The sequence below is a fragment of the Cucurbita maxima genome, unplaced genomic scaffold (assembly GCF_002738345.1).
Source record: "Cucurbita maxima cultivar Rimu unplaced genomic scaffold, Cmax_1.0 Cma_Scf00032, whole genome shotgun sequence".
In the NCBI taxonomy this organism is placed as follows: domain Eukaryota; kingdom Viridiplantae; phylum Streptophyta; class Magnoliopsida; order Cucurbitales; family Cucurbitaceae; genus Cucurbita; species Cucurbita maxima.
Window position 1 is genome coordinate 78343 of NW_019272048.1, and position 23905 is coordinate 102247.

General features: G+C 35.3%; 3 protein-coding genes, 1 long non-coding RNA gene and 1 other non-coding gene across 8 annotated transcripts; 2 read left to right on the forward strand and 3 right to left on the reverse strand.

Moving 5' to 3' along the window:
* The first annotated feature begins 1965 nt into the window (after nucleotides 1-1965).
* LOC111466999 (histone H2A variant 1) lies at nucleotides 1966-3925 on the forward strand. The gene is made up of 3 exons (XM_023111749.1): nucleotides 1966-2103; nucleotides 2315-2436; nucleotides 3392-3925. Exons 2-3 carry the CDS (start codon nucleotides 2323-2325, stop codon nucleotides 3686-3688), a joined length of 411 nt encoding a protein of 136 aa, XP_022967517.1. The 5' UTR covers nucleotides 1966-2103; nucleotides 2315-2322; the 3' UTR covers nucleotides 3689-3925.
* A 1254-nt stretch (nucleotides 3926-5179) lies between these two features.
* LOC111466998 (beta-carotene isomerase D27, chloroplastic-like) lies at nucleotides 5180-10560 on the forward strand. 3 transcript variants are annotated; one of them, XM_023111747.1, is made up of 7 exons: nucleotides 5180-5746; nucleotides 5819-5958; nucleotides 6846-6938; nucleotides 7674-7735; nucleotides 7996-8102; nucleotides 9109-9201; nucleotides 9397-10560. In XM_023111747.1, exons 1-7 carry the CDS (start codon nucleotides 5509-5511, stop codon nucleotides 9435-9437), a joined length of 774 nt encoding a protein of 257 aa, XP_022967515.1. In that variant the 5' UTR covers nucleotides 5180-5508; the 3' UTR covers nucleotides 9438-10560. The 3 variants fall into 3 exon arrangements, with proteins under 3 accessions (XP_022967515.1, XP_022967513.1, XP_022967514.1); XM_023111745.1 differs by having other exon boundaries at nucleotides 9109-9301; nucleotides 9397-10559; XM_023111746.1 differs by lacking the exon at nucleotides 9397-10560 and having other exon boundaries at nucleotides 9109-9387.
* LOC111467000 lies at nucleotides 5664-13940 on the reverse strand. 2 transcript variants are annotated; one of them, XR_002714468.1, is made up of 5 exons: nucleotides 13287-13940; nucleotides 8658-9260; nucleotides 7332-7375; nucleotides 6862-6931; nucleotides 5664-5882 (listed from the first exon to the last, which is right to left on the reverse strand). It is a non-coding gene; the product is annotated as an uncharacterized LOC111467000 (long non-coding RNA). The 2 variants fall into 2 exon arrangements; XR_002714469.1 differs by lacking the exon at nucleotides 13287-13940 and adding an exon at nucleotides 11543-12096.
* Nucleotides 13941-14783: 843 nt separating this feature from the next.
* On the reverse strand, nucleotides 14784-18882 carry LOC111466977 (protein LONGIFOLIA 1). The gene is made up of 4 exons (XM_023111671.1): nucleotides 18569-18882; nucleotides 17005-18480; nucleotides 16710-16899; nucleotides 14784-15765 (listed from the first exon to the last, which is right to left on the reverse strand). The coding sequence occupies exons 1-4, from the start codon at nucleotides 18713-18715 to the stop codon at nucleotides 15194-15196; spliced, it is 2385 nt and encodes a 794-aa protein (XP_022967439.1). The 5' UTR covers nucleotides 18716-18882; the 3' UTR covers nucleotides 14784-15193.
* Nucleotides 18883-20541: 1659 nt separating this feature from the next.
* LOC111467120 lies at nucleotides 20542-20646 on the reverse strand. The gene has a single exon (XR_002714489.1). It is a non-coding gene; the product is annotated as a U6 spliceosomal RNA (small nuclear RNA).
* Between the last annotated feature and the right edge of the window lie 3259 nt (nucleotides 20647-23905).

A 23905-nucleotide genomic window follows, 5' to 3' on the forward strand; every position in this document is an offset into this window, starting at 1 on the left:
AAAAAAAAAAAAAAAAAAAAAAAAAAAAAAAAAAAAAAAAAAAAAAAAAAAAAAAAAGAGGAGATTTTGGTAATATGATGATGGATAGGTGAGCAGATAGTGCGTTTTGGGCCATGTTTTTCGGTGCTATCTTTTTCCTCATTAATTTAATAATTAAATGGAATTAAAAGCAGGGAGACCATAATTGTGTTTTAACCTTAAAAATTAATAAAATACATAATTTCAAATTACCTTTATAATACACCATCCCCACTTTTTTACTTTTTACCTCTCTCTATTGTGTTGTAATTTTTTCTTTTTTAAAAACGCTTTAATTCCCCATTCCCCACTTTAGCTCTCTTTTTTTGACATTGGATAAAGTAAAATAACAGCTTGCCATTCAATTTCATGGTCCCATTAATTTTTTAATTTCTTAAATTAATTAATCTATTAAATACAATTTTAAATTTTAAATTCATATACCATAAATCTATGAATTACTTTATACAAATATTTGAATGAAATAAATATAAAATATCAATTAATAGGAATATAATTTAGCGGTAAAAAGAAAAAAAAAAAACAGCTTTATTTCTTATACCACATGTTTCAATAATTATGATTATAATTTTTTGAATAATAATAATAGAGCTAATAATTCCCTCGATATTAAGTTTCATGATAAAGATCTTTGCTATAATTCAAATACTCAAATTCTAATTTTAATTGGATTATTACATGATGACACCGAAATTCATAATTATTATTATTAAATAGTTATTGTGGGCTCCATCATGAAATCGCGGGCCACGTGTGTAAACGTTGGGCCCAAATAAACTGGGCTTCTTTTTTATTGGGAAGCCCATAAGGCCCACATACATAAACTTCACTTTATAGTACCCAGTAAGTATGGATTGAGGTTATTTTCATAAAAGCCCCTGTAGGATACTTTATTATCAATTTTACCCCTTAACTTTTGGGATTTCCGTTTAGAAACAAATAAATAAATTACTTAAATAATATATTTTAATATATATTTTTTCTTTAAAATAAAATATATTTATTAGAAAAAGATAGTTTGGAAATTAAAGATGTAATTATTTATAATCAAAGTGTTGTTGGATCTTTAGTACAAGACAAGATTGTCTTAATTGATGTTGAAAATTTTCACTATTATCATATATTTCAAAAAGAAAAGCAAAAAAAAAATAATAATAATAATAATAAATAAAAAAAAGTTAACCAACCTTCTATATCACAAAAGCGTTTTATTTTTATATGACTTCATATCCTTAACTTCGTGGATGTATTATGAGCGTCTTTGAAAGTTTATTTCTTTCATCAACTTTAATGACCGACTTTAACTTGCTCAACCCTATAGCTAACTGATATTGTCTTTTTTATGTTTTCCATTCCGAGCTTTCTCTCAAGATTTTAAAAACGAGTTTGCTAGAAAAAAGTTTTCACACTCTTATAAAGAATGTTTCGTTCTCCTCTCCAATGATGTGGGATCTCACAATCCATCTCCCTTCAAGGCCCAGCGTCCTTGCTGGCACACCGCCTCGTGTCCACCCCTCTTCAGGGCTTAGCCTCCTCTTTAGCACATCGTTCAGTAACCTAGCTCTAATATCATTTGTAATAATCTAAAGAGGAAAATATTTGCTAGTGGTGGGCTTGGACTGTTACATACACACATCGACATGAAAATACATTCGCAAAGTATTTTTACTTGCATAAAAATTTTATTATTATTATTAAATAAATTTGGATAAAATTTAATTTTAAATAGCTAAAATTAAGATTTATTGAAAAAATATATAAAAAAATTATTAAATGGATAAGTAGAAATAAGGGGAATAGAATTATGTTAAATTATGGGTCAATTCTGGAATTTGGGTAATTATGATGGGCCATATATGAGAAACCTAGAAAGACAAGGGGTCTATATGTAAATATGAAGCTCGAAAATTTCAGAGGTTGAAATTCCCACCTAAAATAAACCGCCAAGACGAGAAAGAAGGCGATTCAAAAAGCAAAGGCTATCGTACAGTCACACTAAATTGCCTTCCATCGCCGCTCCATCTCACTCTTCTCTTCTCCTCTCATCGCTTCCGCAATCTTCAGGTTTCTTTCTTCTCATTTATTTGCTTTAATTTTGTTTCTGTTTTGATTTTGATTTTCCTTCTTTCATTTATCCGCTCGTTTCCCGATCCAGATCTGTACACAATTGCTCGTTAATTCTCGGTTCTTGATTCTCTTTTTGTGGTGTTTTCCCCACTAAACAGCGAATTTACTCTGTTCGAGATGCTTATCTGAATGTTCAAACATTTGGCAGGTTGAAAAATGGCGGGAAAAGGCGGGAAGGGACTTTTGGCTGCAAAGACCCCTGCTGCGAACAAAGATAAGGACAAGGACAAGAAAAAACCGATCTCTCGATCCTCTCGTGCTGGTATACAGGTGCTCTTTTGAATTCTAACCTCGATTTTTTTTTCCTCAAACGTTAGTGTGTTAGCCTTAGCATGTTTGACTTTACCTCCTAATCTTAGAACTAAAAATGTTTTGATATTTTATTCATTTAAATAAGGTTATTATGTTGATATATCTGCATATTTGTTGATATTCGTTCCTTCGAAGTTTATTGTAATAGCATTTTTTGTCGACAGCTTTGAATTTTACCATGGGACTCTGCAATCTTACATAATTCTATGTTTAGAGTGGAAGTGTATGCTAGTTTTTTTTGTCGATTGGGCTGAAAATATGTATTAATGCTACGTGTAGTTGAGATTTGTACAATTTGTTGATGTATCTGCATATTGTGATCCGTGTTCCTTCAATTTTTACGGCAATACACCTTTTCGTTGACAGCTTTGGATTTTAACACATGGGACTCAGAAATATTTTTTAATTATTTGATTAGCGGGGAAAGTGTTTGCTAGTTGTTTGTGGGTTGGGCTGAAATTCACAAATCTAATGCCCTTTACTTTTTATGCAACATGAAGTTAAGAAAAGTACAATTATGTTGATGTATATGAATATTGTGATCCTTGTTCCTTCAATTTTTACTATGATAATTTTTTGTTGATAGTTTTGAGTTTAAACTTGATACTGAAAGAGTAAGATAGTCTTTTTGTGGGTTAGGCTGTAAATTCTCAATTCGAATGCCTATGTACTTTTTAAGCTACATGTATTTGTTCCTTATCTTTATTGTAATACCATATTTTGTTGACAGCTCTGAAATGTTATACTCTTTTAATTCTGTGTTGTGGGGAAGCGTAGGCTTGTCTTTTGTGGGTTGGGCTGAAAATTTTCAATTCAAATGCTCATGTAATTTTATTTTTAAACTACAACTGAGCTTAGTCCACGAGTTCACACTTAATTGTGGCTTTCCATTTCTCCGATTGTGGGGTTTTAGTTCCCTGTGGGACGAATTCACAGGCATCTTAAAACAAGAATATCTGCCAATGGGCGAGTTGGTGCGACTGCTGCAGTGTACCTAGCATCAATTCTGGAGTATCTCACCGCGGAAGTGCTGGAGTTGGCTGGAAATGCGAGCAAGGATTTGAAAGTGAAGAGGATCACTCCAAGACACCTTCAGCTGGCCATTAGAGGAGATGAAGAACTTGATACACTGATCAAAGGAACCATTGCTGGAGGTGGTGTGATCCCTCATATTCACAAGTCCCTCATTAACAAAGCCTCCAAGGATTGAGACATTCACTCATATATATCTCTAAGTAGTTTAGCCTTCTAAGACTGTAGATGAAGACATTTAGTTAGCATCCCAAGGATTTAGCTTCCCTGCTTGCTTTTGTGAAGCTTTGTTACTCTCCCACACCCTCTTTTATCTATTTGGTTGGACAAGTATATTTGTTCAGTGTAATATTGTTATCTTGTTGGATGGTTTTTAATTTAGCTTACTTTCTATCAGTTTGTTGGATTGTTCAAACTGGATCTCTGGCCATAGTCATTCCTCTTTTGAGAAATATCGGGAACTAAGGTCAAATGACTTACCCAAAGATATATTCACTAAGTGTAACAGTCTAAGCTCACTGTTAGCAGAGATTGTTCTATTTAGGTTTTTTTTTTTTTTTTTGGCTTACCCGGAAGGTTTTTAAAGTTATGGAGAGGTTTTCACACCTTTGGATCCCCACCAAATCTAACTCCCCTTTAGACCCCGTGTCTTTGTTGGCACTTATTCCTCATTCCTTTCTCCAATTGATGTAGGGTCCCCACCAAATCTACCCCTTCAAGGCACAACATCTCATGTTACCCCCTTCAGGGAACGTCTTTGCTGGCACATAGCCTAGTGTCTGATTTTGATACTATTTGTAACCTAGTGTCTGATTTTGATACTATTTGTAACGACTCAGGCCCACTGTTAGCAGATATTGTTCTATTTGGGCTTCCCATCAAGGTATTTTTAAAACGCATCAACTAGAGAGAGATTTTCACACCCTTAAAAAGAGTGTTTCGTTCTCTTCCCCAACCGATATAGGATCTCGCACTTAGGGTATAATAGCCAGAGTGTTTAAAAGTTTGATCGTTTGTTGAGCTTAGGTACAACAAATAGTGTTCTAATATTAGTCGACTTTATATTACGGAAACAGGAATTGCATCATATCATTATAATTTTGTAATCTTGCCCCCTCAAACATATATCCAAATCCAATGAAAAAGAGAAAAAAAAATGGTTCTTTTTCTTTACAATGAAAAATTGAAAATGGCATTATTTCAATACAAATGTTCATAAATTTAATTTCATTCTTTACAAAACAACTAACAATGGAATCTTCCCAAAGCCAGGAAAGAATGTTTGTTTTGGATAAATCCAAAAATTAATATAATTGAAAAATATTAGAAATTGTCTGTCCTCTGACATATCCCATGAAAAATAATTTTTATTTATTTTCGGTCATTCCAATATGGATTCTAAATTTAAAAATTTACATAGGATTATCGTTTCTAATCCCAACAAACATGATAAATAAACAAGGTTAGATTACAAAGCTTCAAACTTGGTCATCCATCACTCTCAAAATACTCCAAATGCATTATTATCAAACGCCTAAAAACAATATGAAAAACGGTAAATACTTTATCGAATTTTAATAGAAATCAACGATAGATTAAGCTATCATTTTTCGACCGAATGAATTAAAATTAATTAAATATATATTCTACATCGTAAAGTTGGCTATAATTGACATGCACTCCATTTCATTCTCCTTAGTGTTAGTTAAACAAGAGGGTTAAGACCTTGTGTTAGTTAAACTTAAACAAAGAGCTTAATGTATATCCCAAAAGAGGGTTAAGACCTTGTGTTAGTTAAACTTAAACAAGAGCTTAATGTCTATCCCATCTCTATTCACCTAATTTAAATAGCCCCTTGGTTGGTTTATAGTCCCTCCATCTTCCATTGCCTCTATCTTATAAATACAACCAACCTTTCATCTAAGCCTGAAATCTCCCTCCCTCCCTCCTTCACTCTAAAAATACAAGAAAAACGCCCTTCAGTCTCAAGAGAAAGAAATGGAAGTAAGAGTTGGTGAGGAAAGGAGAGTGATTTTGGGAAGTGGGACAAACGTGAGGAGAAGCAACAAAACGAAGAAGATGAGAAGAAAAAGCATTGCCTGTGTAGCAGTGCTTACAAGAGCAGCAGAGAGTGGAGCAACAGAAGAAACAAGAAAACCAAACACTGTTTATACAGACAACTGGTTTGAGAAAATAGCCATCCACCATGTATCTCAGGCAGTACAAGCAACCTCAGGTGATCTCTTTTCTTTTCTTTTCTTTTTGTTTGAAGATTTGGAATACAGAATTAATTATGATGTATATTCAGGTTGGAGAAGCAAGAAGAGTGGATATGAAAGCTTGGTGGAAGTGGCAACAATGGCGTCAAGAAACTACAACCAGATCAAACAAAGAGAGGTTATCATTCAAGCGCTTGGAAGAGCATTTCCAGCCCCAATCCTCTCTTTGGTAAATTTCATTCATTCATTCATTCAATATCATTTACTATTCTTTTGACTTTCAATGTACTTGTGATATAAATGCATATCATGCATATATGTAAAATACTATCACCAAACATATCGTTAAAGATTTTACCGATACCAATTTCAAGCCTACAATCATTTTTACTTTCATCACTCCCTCAAATATTATTGCTAAAAGTAATTTCAAAAGTCATACATTTATTTTTCTAGGCGGCTCTAAGTTATTTATTTACCTATGATATTAGATGATACAAGCAATAAATGTTTCCACATCAATAGAAGTTCATTATTAAATAACATTTGTAGGGTAAGTAGTGCATGATCATTTGATGAATTTCATTTAGGCCAAATTTCAATACTTTGTCTTCCTTATTTGGTCTCCTTTCTTCTTCCCATTTGTTTGTTTAAGTATTGACATAATTAAGTTTTTTACCATAACCTATAAGCTAAAACTTCTAAGTTGATTGTGGAATCAGAGCATGAGGTTATCTGTCCTGTGTTTGCACCCTATAATATAATTTTCTGATTTCCAACTTAAAATCGTAGGATCCAACACATTTTGGGGGATATAGCTAGGTTTCATTGCCTAGGTTAGAACCTACCTAGAACTATACCCTTTTCTTATTTTTCTTTCCATTAATCATGGGGTATAATAGTTATTTGATTGGCATGTCATTATATGGAAATAGTATCAGCAAATGACTCACATTTTATATTATATTTCTAATTATCAGCAATTATTCGATTAAAGAAGTATTAAAACTGTACTTTTACTATTCTTGATCCATTTCCAATTTCGCCTTTTACTATTAAAACCCCACCCCTCTCAATCGTATGTCCCTAACAAATATAGTGGTGAACAAAGTGCAGATAAGAACATTGCTACCTCAATCCAAATTCGCAAGGGAATATTTTGCTGCATTCACCACTGTCTTCTTTGCTTGGTTAGTTGGACCCTGCGAGGTAAGATGATGTAAATAAATTTAGCCAAGGACATAATTGGGAATTAACATCAATCCATGGACATAATTGGGAATTAACAGCTGCTTGTATACATATACAAATACCCATGAGGCCAACCTCAGTACACCTTTAACCAAAAGCATATATCATCGACCTTGGTTAAAGCATATATCATCGACCAAAAAGTCAAAAGATCGAATTCCTACTCCAAAGAGATAATTCTATCATAGGGCTTAAGATCGATGTCAAATTTTTTTCCAGAATATAGAGTATTTAAACAAACAAACAAGGTCAGAATAAAGATAGATTCCAGCTAATGGTGGACACAAGAACTTCAACTTTAGCACTAAATTCAATATAATAATATGATTTTCAATGGCCAAGTTGATAAACCTGCAGTGTTTGAGGCACTAGTCCCTTCTAGACTTGTCCTGTCCCTACAAATGAAAGAAAGGTTTTGTGACGTTAGATAGATAAACCTATTTTTTAAGAAACTATCTTCTCTTCATGCTTACTCCCTTTGGCCCTTTCACTTTCTAGGCATTCCTTAAGAAGTCAGATTAAACACAATTGATATGTCTAGTTTGTTGGGGAGGGAGTGATAGAAAAGATTTTTAAGCGAAACAACTAAACAATGCAGGAGCCATTCCCTACGCACACACAAATGGAAGAAGCAAGTCTCCTTCTCAATTACTAATTCGCAACACTGACAATAGTAACATATGATTCTTACAGGTGAAGGAATCAGACTTCAAAGGAAAAAAAGAAAAAAATGTGGTTCAAATCCACAAGTGCAGGTAATTCTTTCTCGCAACAGAGTTCTATAATTAAGGCAATGTTCTCTAACCGTTCATGGGGTCCCATCTCACCTACTTGAGACAATTTCCACGCCCACAGAACCTTCTGTCTGTAATTATTATGCTTATTCTAAACTCTCAGTACTTAATCACAGTAAGTCATGTCCATCATTCACATCATTGAAAATTTGAAATTATCGTTGTCAAAATAACACTCAGCAAATATATATTGTGCCTAAACATATCCCATTTATTTGCAGGTTCCTAGAGCAAACTAACTGTGCTGGAATGTGCATTAATCTATGCAAGTTTCCATGTCAGGATTTCATCAAGGATTCTTTGGGAATGCCAGTCAGCATGGTCCCCAGTAAGTCTCCTCTCACTAAGCTATAGAACCACCGAACAATTGCGGCAACCATATACAGTTTTCCCAAAAGAAAAACAAAATTTCAAATTCACATATACTGCAGCACAAGGCAATTCTAGACACTATTTCAAGCTGTCTAACTATAACTGAAGGCCCTATTTCTTTCTTCTCGTATCCATAGTGTTCAGGTTTGTTTGCACACACCACTACTATTCTTACAAGATAATTGTCTGACTCTATTTAGTTTGGTTGCCAAAAAAAAAATCATAGGATATTAAACAATTAAGCAGGTGAGTACAATGGCTAGAGCTCGTTCTCTCTAAGTTTTTTCCTATTTTCATGGGCTCTTTTTTATGATTAAACTAAATCATGGTGGTTAACTCAAAAGGCCATTATAATAACTTCATATCCACATATAGAAGAACATTAGAATTAAATTATTTCAAGACCTCTATATGGTTTAGATGAGAGGACACTAAATAAAGTAAATCTGCTATAGCACAATGACTGGTAGATCCATGAGTAAAAGTGAAATTACTATTAAAGCAACATTACCAGCACCAAATGGTGGAAAGGATCATGGTTGTCAATGTGAATGGAGGGTCCCATGCATGAACCATTTTGGGTACAAAAGAACTGCAGATAGGCCCATCCAAGCTAAGTGGGATTTCTAACCTGCAGCTTAATTTTGCAATATGGTTATAATCCAAGAGTTAGAAGCTGAATTCCCATCGTTAATTAATCATCAAGCTGGATTTCCCACTGAGCCAGGTATCGCTCTTGGTCATGAAATGCATCAATCATCACAGGTGTAAAAAATGCAACCAAGCAAAGGCATTTTTCTTAGGCTGTTAATTATGCACCATGATGTAACTAATAGCTGGGAACCACTAGTATTAATGTCAAAGACCAAGAAACACGTCAATAAGCAAGGGGAATCTGGGAGCAAATGGGGGCGGCAAGAAGTATTTAAAAATATGATTAAAATAAGTGTCTTTCTTTGCAGATTTTGATGACATGAGCTGTGAGATGATATTTGGAAAGGATCCACCGGCTGCAGTCGATGATCCAGCGCTTAAGCAACCATGTTACAAACTATGTATTAACCTTACACGAGTCTTCTTCTTCTTTTCTTATTATTACCCTTTACTTCTTTACCTGCAAGTGGAGAAGTCGTATGTTATAATTCACTGGGCAAGGTAGCAGGACTACAGCGGGTCCAAACAAGATGTTTAGGGGGATGGTAATATAAGTTAAAAATGATATTCTAATCTTATTCGTTTACTTTTTGCAGGCAAAACAAAAGAAAAACATACGACAAACTGCTTCATTTAGAGCAAAGGGACGCTTGAAGCAAGATTTTTGGATTAGATCCATTTTAGCTCCCAACTGTTTTTGTTTTCAATATTTTCAGGATTGCAGCAGAAGCTCTTTTCTTCCTCAAGATGTACAGATACTTTTACTGTTTATGCATCAGGGCCAAAACAACTTTGCAGGAATCTGGCTTTCATGATTATTACAATGGTTCAAAGATGAAATCTACAGTACTGTCAGATGTCATGAATACAATTAAAGCCGATGCCGTAATTACAATCGATTATCCTCAGGTGAGATGCTAAAATGAACAATATATTTCATAGTGCCTTAATAGAAAGAAAACCATCCTTTGCTGAAAAACAGCTAAGTGAAACATTTCCTCAAACAGTTAATATTGCTTCAGCATGTGACTTGTGAGTTTGATAAAATAATAATAATAATAATTTAATATGAAATATAATATTTTGCCAACTTGATATAGTATCTTAAATGCACATTAATATTGGTAACCAATAACTGTCCTCTTTACTAGTTAGCTGTTATTTCAGCTCTGCAAAATATAAACATTCTGCAGCTGAAGATTCTAAACCATGGGTATTATTGCTCTAATGTTCACAAAGGGACGCTCTCTGTCGACTCAATAAACATCATTTTAAGAATGATCAGTTATTTGGCTCTCATTAGGAAGCTCAATTTTCAGTATTTGTGAGACTGTCGATCCTGATACAACAAAACATAATTCATCACGTTCATAATTCATTTTGAAAACCTCAGTTATTTTATGATAGACTACCCTTATCGCAATAGTAATTGATCTAGTCAATTTAAAGAGGCTATCCACGTGAAACAATTATAATGGTTGTAACAACCTCAATAAGTTCGAAGCGACTGAAAGATGCAAACATGGATGTGATTAGGCTAATTTGACCCACTAATTACAAGGACAATATTGATGATTAATTCCAATTGTGTATACACTAATGATCATTCAGATATTCAAAGAAATTAGTACTTTTAATGATTATTCATTTTGTTCTCTTTGATAAGGCTTAAGACTGAAATTATACGTATCATTTTCCTGTTTAGAAAATGGCAAAGGCAATTATTTTCTTTATTAAATATTTAAAGGTATCCATTTTGACTGGGGGTTTATTGTGGGATTAAGGTCAGCAAATGTGGACCAAGATTGTTTCCCACTTCATTTTGTTTCCAAGTAACCAGGCTAAGATTCTTCTGATGTCTTGTCTCATTATGAGGGCGACTGAGTACTGAAACCCACTATGAACCTATATAAAATTCAGCAACAAGTTCTTTTATAGGAAGGTTATTCTGCAACCACCAAGTGGAGGAATATATCTGGACAGCAAGGGACATCAAGATGAAAACACCATTCTAATCAGACAAGAGGTCAGGCTATTTGGAAAACTTGAACAAAGCTCTTCTAAAAATGCAGCTTTACATCAGAACTAAAAGTTCTTTAACCAACAGAATAGCATTTTTCCTATAAGAAGCATATTCAGATATGCAGTCGCGATATGAATTGACGTTTCATTGAAACGTAAGGAGGCTATTTTATCAGATAATGTTGTAATCATAATGTTGCAAAGATTGTTCCTTAGAAAATAAGGACTCCTTTTTTCCTCCTTTCTCATTATTTTCATTGCACCTTTGTTTCTTCCACTTTCATTGATGAATCCATATCCAACTTCTCCCTCAATGTTCTGATCATAAAAGGGAAAATAAGAAAGAAAAAGAAGTTGAAGTCATGAGTTTCCGATGAAAAGGCACTTGCAAAATTTATTTATCTTAATATTTCTTTTTAATTTTTCCTTTTCAATTTTTTAACTTGGGGAGAGAGAGGCAAACCTTTTCACTTCTAGTCAACGGGTCAACGTCCTTGCTTAATTAAATTTTACAGAGTCTGCTTTCCACCCTAAACTGTTCCATCTTTATTTTCTTTCCATGCCATTTATTGCCACATATAAAACTGACTTGAATAGGTGTGAATCAAAATACCAAGGTTATGGGTAAAGAACATCTTGAGAACATTTAGAAAATCCGCCACGAACCAGGGATGAATTCATCAATATAAAACCAAGATAGAAATGGTTTACAGTTTTTACCTTGTAACTGCAGAGGCTAGAGATAGATAGATCGGAGAGAACCGGCTAAATTACCAATCATTTCTGGGCAGTGGTGGTTGTAGTAGCAGTAGGATTGTCCTCACAATTAATTACCAGGTTCTTATTAGGCGGCCCAAAACTTCGGGTTCTCTGCCTCTTTCACGTTGTTGTAGGCCCTGAGGGGAAAGATTGGGATTTTGGCTGTCCTATCCCAGGAAGAGAAGCCCAAACAAAATAGTTTTATGAACTGAAAATGCCCACTGAATGACCACTTTATCTTTTTAGATCAGCGAGGCGTCAAAGCTCCTACTTCAAGGTTTAAGGGATTTTGAACGTTTGTAAATCCATTTAATAATAGATCAACAACTTGGTAAATCCAATCTCACCTGCCCTTCTTTCCAATATCTAACCGACCAATTTGTATTAAAAAAATTAAGTTCACCAAATCGATGAGGAATCAGTCAATTGGTAAAACCCAAACCCAGCTTCTACTCAATAATTATTACTGAGTACGCAAACTCACTTTGGAAGACAGCTATACCATGTAGTTTCTTTTTTCTTTTTTCTTCTTTTTGAGTTTAAAAATATGTAAGGGGTGGGAGCAAAGGTGGGAATAGAGATTCGAAACTTTAATCTCTTCATTGATCTGTATATGTTTTAATAAGTTGAGTTACATTTAGATGGATTATGACTTCAAAATAAATTAATTAATTCTATGTCTACTTCTATTATATAAATCCCTCCACGAATGTTAACCATGTCAAATTAAGCTAGAGAAACAAAAAAAAAAAAAAAGAATACTTCATGTTAAAGCTCATTCTGTTGATTTCAGCTTAAGCTGCTGTCCCCAGTCTTTCATAGAAGAGAAATTAATGTCATGTCAACTAAAAAAACTATGAGTAAAAATAAATATTAAATAACAAACAAACAAACAAACTCTTATGGTGATTTTTTTTTTTTTGAGGGGTTCCCACACAAAATTGGGCGTGATAGAGAGATCTTTGCTGGCCCATTTATGTCAGTGGGGACTGAGATGCTTCATGTTATTATCAATAAATGGTTGAACTGATCCCGGCTCCTCTACCAAGATGGTGGATGCCTATTACGAACATGCCTTAACTTTCTGTTCGAACTGTTCATAAGTCCTACTACTATAACTATAATATATTTCCCTAGGCATGCCAGATTTTGAGTTTTATCTTTAGAGCTTTTAGATTGTTCTTGTGACATAGGGTATTAAATAGTTGGGGCTGTAACTAAATCTTCTGGGAAGTTTCTGCCTATGGCTACAGAAAGCTGTCAATATTAGACTTTGCCAAAAAGGCAAGGGAAGGAGGAGGTGAGTTGTGACTTAGTTAATACTGTGTAAGTTGTAATACCAAACTAAGCTAATTTAATAATATTAAACCCATGAAATTCACTTGGTTTGGTTGAAACATTTTATCAAACAGTTGGCGGGACTTATTGACCTCGATCTCAGCGAAAACTGAGCTATATATGGCGATTGTTGGCTGTCATGTTCGTCTCCTTTTCACCTAAACCCACAGGCGGATCTCAATTACTGACAACAAAGCATTCATATTGACTGCCATTGACAAAATTATCATCTGGCGGAAAAAAAATGGGTTCAAGAAAGGGGGACAATGATTGAGTACGATGCAGAGATGACGAGCAATGGCCACAAAAATGAGAAGGAACAGCAATGGACACATAATTAAGAGTGGTTGGTTTTACAAAAACGTACCTCTCCGCCAGTTTTCTCTGAAGAAGCTCTGTTTATTGATGTAACAATTTGAAGCTCGAGGGGAGAGTGGAATGCAGAAGCAACATGTGAAACTGGCAGTGGCGTTAATTCGCATTATTCAATGCATTCGCAGATGAGATTGCGCCCTTCTGCGTCGACAAGGACCCCATATTTCCATTAATTTTGCTGAGATTCTCTGGTTTCAGCTTCTTTTGCTTATAAATACTTTTACTCGCGGAGGGAGACAAACAAGTAATGGATTGCATGACAGGAAGCAGAAAGCGCCCGTTGTTAGGTCAGCTTGGCTAAGCTTATCCATCAACGCTGAGAGATTATTATCAAGGCACAGGGGACCCAATCGATCTTCAGCCATTGGCGTGAGGAGCTCAAATAGGGTTCCCCAAATGAAAAACTGATGGAGCAAAATTGGATTGGAATCCCCCAATTGCTTTGAAACTGACAGCAAAACGGATGATGATGTGTGGCGATTGGTTTGACAGCCCCACAAGTTTTTGAAGTTTCTAGGCGTTCCCGCGCTTCGTCAATTATGGCGATTGCCTAATGAATCAGGAAATGTTAACGATGCACCATTATTGGAGGGTCTGGCGTCCACCATTATTGCTCACAAAACACCAAAACAAGAACAAAAAAACAGCGCCCAAATACAAATGTCAATTATCCCATATTATCCGTTTTACTCATTCAAATCTCCCATTTTCAATAAATAAATATATATATATATATAACTACATTATATTCATAAATTAGATTTAAATTATGTTTTGATATTTATAATTTGGACCATTAAAATTTAATGTAATTCTAACTTTTAATTTTGTACTTTAATATATATATATATATATAATAAAAATATTTAAATAAAGCAGGTTTTTGACTCAGCATGTTTGAGTATTATTAAAAAATAGAGAAATCAAAACTTAGCCGAGATGATTTGGATCAACCACTTCTTATTGTGCCAAAGATCATTCGAGACCCCCAAAAAATGAACAAGTTTCATTCGGGGATATACATTTAACTATTAAATATTTAAGTTAAAGAGAATATATCTGATAGACTGTTAATAGAAGTGGATTGCTTCACAATTTTTTTACAGCAACAGTAATAGTAAAAATAAGTTCGGGAAAGGTAACAACAATGGCAGGTGAGATGTGAACAGTACGTTATAAATAATTGGCCACTGTGAAGACAGAGGACGACCAAGCTGCCTGCCCTTCAAACAGTACCAAAACCAATGGACAATACATTTATTTTCGATTCCATTTTGAGTTCATATAAGTAAAAACATGTCTTAAAGGGTGAAGCTTTAAAACACATTTGGTAGAGAAAGGTCTTATATAAAGGGTGTTCATTCACCTCCCCAGTCATTGTGGAATATTACAATATGTCTTTAACTAGTTGAACTGTGTACCATAAGGGTCCGGAATTTGAAAGACTGAATTGGTCGAGAGAGATTAACAGGCACCACATACATTTTCAAACCTTGGAACCAAAACTTGAATGATTCAAGGGGTCGAAATTAGAGAGAGAAAGCACATGAATTCCCCTGCTTTTCAGGTCACTTTTACCTTTCCCATGAGGAATTTTTAATTATCAAACACTTTTCCTTTCTTTTTCTCACATGAAATCAACCCTACAGAGCAACCTCCCACACACCCCGCTCTCCTCCCCACTTCACTATTTTATGAGTAAATGCATGTTGTATACATACAGATCAATTTTTCATTTTTTTTTTCCTTAAGAAAAAGGGTTATTCTTAGATTTTTCCTGTTCTTTCTCTCCCCCCATGACAAACAGATGATTAACATTAGCATTTGTCTAAAAATAATTAGCTGAAAGGGTAGGGAACTTTGCCTTTTGCCGTTTGCCTTTGCCTTTGCCTTCGCCTTTCAGAACACCAGCTTCCTTCGAGGCATGTTCATCCCATTATTGGCAGCGAGATCTCGGATGGTTTCCCCTATCAAGTCTTTGAATATTAGCCTCTCCATGTCTAAAACAGCTTGGGATGTTTCAACAGCCGAGTCCCTCCATCCACTACCACCATCCTTTGTTAGGTCCTGTTTTAGGACACTGCAGATCACCTCAAACAAGTCCTCTGATGCTTCTTCTTCATCTTCCCGGTCCCTCATTCGCTGAAACTCGAACCAAATCTCCTGCACTGAAGTCGACTCCGCCATGGATTTCCATGGTGGCAATTGCCTGTTTCGATCAAGAATTTCATTTATTGTGTCGAAAATTAGCCTCCTTTGAACGCTTGACACCTTGGAGACATCCTTCCCTTTCAGGTACTGTTGCTCCTCTAACAATAGGAAAATATCGGAGTCGTCATCTTGCAAGCAACGTGAGGCTCGGAGAACATCCATAACGTAAACCAAATCACAGTCGTTGGATCCATCGACCAAACTCGATTCCACGGATGAGATAGCTTGAAACCACGCATCTTCCACATCAACCACTTGGTCTGATAACACAATATCAACAAGAACAAGCATCAATCAATGAACAGTAACATGCAAACATCGTCATTCTAAGTAGACCCTCAAAAGTAGCTTCATTAGAACCTACAACAGTACAAGTGGATGGCCCTTGACCCACTAAAAGAATGGATAAAAAAGAAGCACAAAAGAAAAATCCATCCCAGTTAATAAATTCCCACTTCCAGGACACTTAACAGGCCGGTCCCAATTTACTCCACTCACCCTCTTAATCCAACTGGCAGTTGGATGCTGATAGGCATCGTTCATAAATTTCCATAGCTCCATGCGCTAGACAATTAAAGTCAGTGTACCATAAACCTAGGTACTTTTCCCACATGATCAATACCCATCACCAACAAAAGATGGCAACCAACGAGGGCTGTTCGGGACTAACTCAGTTTCGAATGACTTTTCAAGTGCTTAAAGGCATTTTCTTTGCATAAACCCTAAATCTTTATAAATGGAAGTTGATTGGATGGGCCTCCTCCATGAGAAAATTGAATTATGGTTAGTTCAATCCAACTACCAATCAAATCCATCCAGCTGAGCTGAAAATTTCAAAGCTGGATACACCCTACTAACATGGGTCCTGCGTGAAAATCACTGATGTGGCGTGCATTTACCAAATCATCTGACTACTTTGGATTTGGGTCACCAAAGAGGACCCCCAAAAACAAAAACCCAGTGGCTGGCGAAGCCACAGGTCACCAAGTACTCAAATACTTTAACTAAATATGGTAAAATAAGCGCCAACAAAGTCAAAAAGGAAAATCTAGCGAATGAAAATCTAATCTGCGTACAAGAAGAAGGAACCCAAAAATCGACCTGGGTGGTTTTTGTTTAAGAAAGACAGAAAGAAAGAAAGAAAGAAAGAACAAAAGGGAAAGAAAAAAAAGTTAAATGAAGCATTGGGTTTGTTTTTCCTTACCTTTGAAATCTATTTGCCGTTTTAGTACAGGCGATGGCGACGACTCCTCCTTGTAAAAAGACGAGTCAAGTACCGAGACAGGACTCGGTTGCAACTCAGTCGCTGTGATTTCTGCTATGCTGTGAAGAAGCTTGTCGCACCTCTCCAATAGACTACGACCCTCCTTGTACTCCTCGATCTTGTTGGACCTCTGCTGAAGAAATAAATTATAAATAATTGCTTTCCATTTTAAAATTGGATTAAGAAATTCTATGAAGTGACTGATCGTCCACTATGGTGGTCGGTGGTTACGTACCTCCGTGTCCGTTTGTGATGAGTTGCTAATGCTGCTTTCTGAGAATGTGGACGATTCGTCCTCTGCTTGAGATACGTAAATCTTCCGTTCTTTTGGATGATGAACAGAAGCCGTTGGTTTCCTGTTTCTTGGCGATCGGTTTGTGATTTGGGGATCTGATCCGACTTTCGATGAATTTGTCTTCGATGGTTGAACCGGAGAAGCCCTTCTCTGATCTACAGGATCGCTAACTCTTCTCTGCGTTTCTACGAACAGTCCTCTTCTACTCGGACTTTTCACGTTACTGTCGCATCTAGTTGTTGGAGAGCTCGAGAATCTACCTCTGTTTTGGTTTCGTATATTTCGATCAAACTCCAAACGATCGCGCCTCGAGGTCACAGCCGGCATTGTTTCGCCCGTAACATTACCATTCCGGCGATTCACTTGTCTTGATCTGTGACTCGAAGGTGGCGAATCGTTACCGATTCTTCCCAAACGATTGACCGAAGTTGGTGATCTAGCGGGCTTCATCACCACAATCGGAGATTCGTTTTGTGCAGAAGCGCGATCATAGACAAAGTTCCTCTGGCTTGGAGGCTTCTTGGAATGAAGAAGTCCCTTGAGTTGAAGTGCTTCGAGGATTTGTTTCAAGGTTTCCAAATCTTTTGAAGGTTCATCAATTCCTCTCATCCTCAACCTCTTCTCTATCTCTCCGTAGATTGATGCAGGCTGCTTCGTCTCAGGAAAAATGTCTGCGGAATCGAAGAAAATCTTGCGCGGTCCCAATCCTCTGTGAGACCTAACAGGCTCAGTCTTAGTACTTCTAGCTGCGAAGTCGTTTCTGTCTAGCACTTTGGAATTTGAGCTGTGATCCATGTTTGCAGCATTCATCATCAGTACACTGCTTCCATTATTATCCTGCGAACTCGGATGTTGAGATTGCTTAAGTCTGAAATTGTTGCCGTCGACGAAGCGATTCTGGTAGAAATCTTTACTAACTCTGGACTCGGAAGCCGATCTTCGAAGCTCGGCTTTCCTGATCGGTTCTGGTTCCGAGTTAGGCAATGGCTCGAGCCCCATTAATCTAGCAATAACACTCGGAGACCGACGCTGTTCATCACCTTCTTCGGTTGAGGTTTCACTGCGGTTTGTAGACAGAATAGAGGCGTTGGTGCGGATCTCCCTTGGATAAATGCTGCCTTTTCCGTCAACAATGGCTCTGCTATCCAACGAAAGCCGTGGAGCTTCTCGCGAGAACTTCCATAAAGACCGATTCCCTTCCTTATATTCAAAAATCGGAAGCGGACGGGGCTGTTTGGGCTTGCTTTCCACAGGGGTGGCTGGTTCCGTCCCCGGAGATCGAAGCTCCGTCATCGGAGAAAAATGCATCACTCGGTCCGGAGAAGGCGCCGTTCTAGTTTGGCGTGGTTTTTCCAATTCCGCCGATACCTCCGGCGAGGAAACCACATTCTCCGGCGGTGGCGTTGAGTTCCCAACCTGCAGTGTCAGAGAATCCTAATTTAATCGACACAGCATTGGAGGCCATATACAGAAAACAAAATACAAAAGGTAACCGGAAAATTACCGACGGAGGGAGGCGTTTAGTCGAGTAGAGGCGTTTTCCGGCCAAAATCTGATGACGATCGAAGATATGAAGGAATCCAGCCATGCAACCCATTTGCTTCTCAATCTGCTTCTCCAGATTCTGATCTTGCAACATTCCCGTCGTCATTTCTCGGGAAAAGAATAAAAAAAAGAAAAAAAAGGAGGTCGGATGTGTGCGTGTTTATCTTATTTCTTCACAGAAACGGCCATTCCCATTTCTTCTTCCTCTGTGCCTGTCGCTCTATCTACGTCTCTCCCGCTTCTCTGGTCTGCCAAAGTGGGAGTGCGAGAGATTTATTAACGCTTTAAAACGAAAGGGCAGTAACAGCTGAAAGGACCAGATTACCCTTAATTTCCTTGGAAATCCCAAACGTGCCCCCGGAAAGTAGTCCACAAAGCCTGGCCGGGATTATAAGGAGTTGGAAGGATAACTGGAGGAGCCGGTAAACCTCCGTGGGTGATGCGCTCTACGTGTCAGAAATTCCACTTCCTAGAATTTCGCGTTTTCCAACGACGACCGGCTTTGACCGTTTATATTTTCCGTCATTTATTTAATTAAATTAAAAAATATGATCCGGGCCGTTGGTTCTCCCACTGCCGCTACCGACCAGTTACAGTCCCGCTCAACTAAAAATTCCCAATATGCACACATTAATTTACCATTTTTAATTAATAATGAAATTTAAGATACTATAAAATATTTATTATAAACCTCCGCCTCAAATTACTAATATTTAATGCTTCCTTCATTTTAATTATTAATGTATTATTTGGATGGCTTCTAAACTTTTCTCCCTAATCATTTTTTTATTACCATAATTATATAAATTAATACTTAAACAGAAAAAATTATGTCAATGAATAATAAAATCTTAAATTTTACATGAAATTATTAATATGATTTGGGATTTAAATTATCTTTTAAAACAAAGTCTATAAGATAACTTTATTTTATAAAATGTAAAAGAAAAAAAAAACGTTTTTATAATTCACGCGAACGATTTTCTCGCCATTTCAATTTAGAAAAAGCTTTATCAAAATTAGAAGGAAAAATAAAAGGAACACGTGTCAATATCTTGAGAGTTTGGATTTTGTCGGATTAATTGGAGAATTGAACGGCGGTGATATGCGGACGTATGTTAAATAGTGGTGCTCATGAGTAGACAAACATTCTCTTCTTAACTTAGTTCCCATATAATTAGTTCGATCTCAAAGGCCGTGAACCGCTTGATACGCTGCACTTCCATTTCAGGATGTTCTCTCTTCCCGCCACGTGGCAATTGACTCGTCCTCTGCCCCTCTCGGAACCGTCCAATACCAACGCATAGTCCACCGATTCATTTATTTTTATTTTTATTTTTATTTTTCTTTTTAACTCTAAATTTTTTATTTATTAAATTATTCGATTTAGGGTTAAATAAATTTTAAAAATAATTATCGTTATATAAAATATATTTCATAATTGAGTTTATATGACAAATTTATTTTTCAGAAAAATAAAAATAAAAACTAAAACATTAATCTTTTCTAAAAGATATGAAATTTAAAGTTGAATAAGGAATTTAATGGGACAATTAAGACATTGTTTAATTTATATACAACCATCAATTTACTTTTTAAAAATATATTCATTACTATTTTTGTTTATATTTAAAAGAAAAGTTTTAATTTTTAATTTTATGTTCTTAAATTTTGAGCTTCGTGTTTGATCCACTCTACTATATGTTTTAAACGGGTAAAGCTCTTAAAAGTGTGCGTATAATTTATTGATGGAGCACTCTTTTGCGTCAAAGACGAACGATGCTAAGCAAACTTTCAAAGCTATGAGATGTAAAAATGAAATGGTCGGAAAGCATTTTGCCCTAAAAGAAAACATTGCACAAACAGTAATGGTCGAAGTGGAAGCGAAAAGAAATGGATTGAGGAGAGATTATCATTTTTTCTCAAAATTTTTAAAACACGTTAAGGAGAGATTTTCTATTTGTGTCTGTCATCTTTATGCAATGGTTATGTTAATCTTCTCAGTGTCGTTTTAATTTAATCAAATGTCTCCGAGCCGAGTAAATGGAAGGACTAAAATTATAATTTAAGGTAAATAGAGGGGTAGTATAGTGTAAATAAATATAATTTTTAATTTTGAAGATAAAAACAAAAAGTTTAAAGATAAAGCAAATATATATATATATATAATATATATATATATATATATATAGAGAGAGAGAGAGAGAGAGATGCAGATCCCTCTTTGAAAAAGTTGTTATAATAATTATTAATTTATACGTTTTGTTGTTTCTCATTTTAACCCCCACATGCATTTCAGATCTGCAAACCCCACTTTATTTAACCATCTTTTTCTTTATTTTAATTCCTAATAATATATTATCTGTCCTCCATTTAACTTACTAATTTAAACGCATATATATAAAAATTAAAAAAATAATGGGCCCACAGGTGTTGCTGGATATGCCACGTGAGCATGAAACCACTCCCATCCATCCCATGTTCTCTTAACTGACCCCTCCCCCGCTCGTCTGCTGCACACACATTCCTTCATAATCTCCTCTGCCCCATTGCCCACTCACTCACTTTCTTTCCACATTCTTTTTCTTTTTTCTTTTTTCTTTTTTCTTTTTTCTTTTTTCTTTTCTCCTTTTATAATACATAATTATTATATTTCCCTCCCCATATGCTTACCAAAATATTTAATTCATGAAATTGGGGGATTGGGTGCATTAGATTTTTTGGAATTCTAAATCAATCATGAAAGGGTAGTGTATATTATAATTATTTATTTATTTATTTATTTATTTAATTAACAAAATATGATTCTGATTCCTTTTTATAGGGCTTAGTAAGCAAGGGGTAGGTTTGCCCATTTTCCCCATCCTACCCCTATGTTTATGTATATATTTTGTAAATCATTAACAAAATACAAATCCTATTTAGCCCCTAATTATTCCTTAAAAGTGGTCATTATTATTCCTTGGAAAATAAACAAAAATAAAAACATATAGGAGGGGGTGTAGTGTAGGGTGATGTCAGGGAAGGGAAGGGAAGGAAGAATTTAAGGAATAAAATCTGAAAACAATAAAATGAAGTCAAAATAGCAGTAATTTTCAAACCCCCCACATGAAATCTTATCTTTTATTATTTATTTATTTATTTATTTATTTATTTATTTATAAAATTAAAATTTAAAAAGAAAAAAAGAAAATTAGAAAAAGATTTCATGTGCCTCCAAGCTGCTGCTTGCCTTGCATCATCATGCCTGTGTTTTGCTGCCGTCCATTACCCCTTTCTCCATCACTTCTCCCTTCTTTCAATGCAATCTTTTTTTTTATTTTGCTTTACTTTATATTTTTTAAAAGTAGCTATTTTTGTTTGTTAACCTCTTAGGAGAAATTCTAAAGATGATAATATTTGCTAGGGTGAGCCTGGGTTGTTACATTCCTTTTGCATGATTTTAGACATCATATATGCAAAGACCTAAGACCTATGAGACAAGCAAACACATACTAGACTTACGAGTTTAGGTGAGATCTATAAAAGGCTTAAGTGTCCTATGAAAGATCTAAACCCTTGAGGGACTCGAGCCATTCGTTTAATTATGGGTCTTGTCACACGGATGTATCATGTTTGTGTGTGACAATATACATATAAGATAATTAATTAACATAGAGTAAACATTTAGAAATTTAATAACTTATTTATTTAATGGCAAATCATAAATACCATGTATAGACTAAGGATTAAAAAGCATGGACTCCACACATGTGGTTAAGTCGTTATCTTTCTTTTACTATCATATTCTTAACAAGTAAGCAACACTATATTATTTTCTATGAATAACTCTCCTCTAATGTGTTAAGTTTTATTGATCCAATCATAGAGTTCTTCAATTCATGTAAATAATAAATGTTTTAAGAAAATAATTTATAATTTAAAAAAAAAAATGGGGGGAGGGCAAAAATGGGAATAAAGAAAGTGTAGTTGGGAGTTGGGAATTGGTAAATAGAAATAGAGAAGGGTGCAATCTCCAAAAACATTGATGAACTGAAGCTGACTCCCAACTTAAATTATTGAATTGCATATACACAGAGAGAGATGCTTAACGGTCACTTTTTCTGCCTTATTCAGGTACCATTTTTTGATACCCTTTTCTTTTTCATTATTCTTTTATATATATATATATAAATTCGTTCAAGTACGACACTGTAACACTATTTTAGATTACTAACTTTTTTTTTAACATTCTAATACATTTTTACTCTAAAATTTTATGGATAAAAGAACTTGAAACTTTTGAAAGACTGATGGAAAAGGGGTGGAGACATGATAGAGAAGGGAAATGTTGGTGTTGAAACTTGAAATGGAGGGGGGAAGACGAGATTTTGTAGTTCCAAAAATGGTGAAGAGATTTGACTGAGTGTCTCTGAATCCCATCTCTGTAAAAATGGAATTTAGGGACTCAACCTCCTCCTCGACTGAAGAGAACCAAAGCCACAAGCCATGGCCTCGTGTCCACAATTCCATCCATTTAACCCAACACTCACACACACACACACACACACACACATTATATATATATATAGAATTTACCCTATTAATATATATATATATCCTCCTCTATTCCAAATATACCTAAATACGCTTAAATGGTATCTTATGAATCTCTATCGGTCTTATTTTTATTGTGCATCGTGTGAGCACATTTGGATCTGCAAAGGCAATCGCTCAGATGTTCTCCGATTCCCTCCCATTGGGTTACAGGAGGGTTTATCTAATCAAAGGGTGAGGCAAAAGGGTCCTAGTACTAACTAGGTGTGAAGAACCACGGGTGATTGTAACGAGCAGAAATCTCACTCACTAGCTTACATGACAAATAAACACTCCAACATGAGAGAAATGAATCACCCCAGGAATGGACTAATTAAGTAATATTTATTAATCAAAAGAAAAAGAAAATAAAATAAAATAGCCAAATGAAGTTTTATTTTTCTTTTTGGTTAAATTAAAAGTTTAGCCAGGAGGAAAATTTATAAGGGTCTAAATTTAAGAAATGATAATTTACACCAAATAAATATAAATGTAAAAATAAGAATCATTAAATCCTAAATAAAGGGACTGACTTAAGAATATCTTACAACCTTGGGGAATAAACTTAAAAATAATATAAAAAAAACATCCCAACGTAATGGTTAGAAAGAATATAAAAAATGATATAGCAAAATACATTAAATACTCTGATTCATACCTACACCTAATAAAAAAAAAAAAAAAAAGATAATAATTTTAATTAAATTGTCAGGTTTGGCGT

Bases quoted from the DNA above. Each gene is read 5' to 3' on its own strand.
- LOC111466999 (XM_023111749.1), top strand. From the start codon at position 2,323: ATGGCGGGAAAAGGCGGGAAGGGACTTTTGGCTGCAAAGACCCCTGCT. The intron at 2,437-3,391 runs GTGCTCTTTTGA...GTGGGGTTTTAG, and splicing joins CCTCTCGTGCTGGTATACAG to TTCCCTGTGGGACGAATTCA.
- LOC111466998 (XM_023111745.1), top strand. From the start codon at position 5,509: ATGGAAGTAAGAGTTGGTGAGGAAAGGAGAGTGATTTTGGGAAGTGGG. The intron at 8,103-9,108 runs GTAAGTCTCCTC...CTTTCTTTGCAG, and splicing joins GCCAGTCAGCATGGTCCCCA to ATTTTGATGACATGAGCTGT. The intron at 9,302-9,396 runs GTAGCAGGACTA...TACTTTTTGCAG, and splicing joins GTTATAATTCACTGGGCAAG to GCAAAACAAAAGAAAAACAT.
- LOC111466977 (XM_023111671.1), bottom strand. From the start codon at position 18,715: ATGACGACGGGAATGTTGCAAGATCAGAATCTGGAGAAGCAGATTGAG. The intron at 16,900-17,004 runs GTACGTAACCAC...TTTCTTCAGCAG, and splicing joins CATCACAAACGGACACGGAG to AGGTCCAACAAGATCGAGGA. The intron at 15,766-16,709 runs GTAAGGAAAAAC...TTGTGTTATCAG, and splicing joins ACGGCAAATAGATTTCAAAG to ACCAAGTGGTTGATGTGGAA.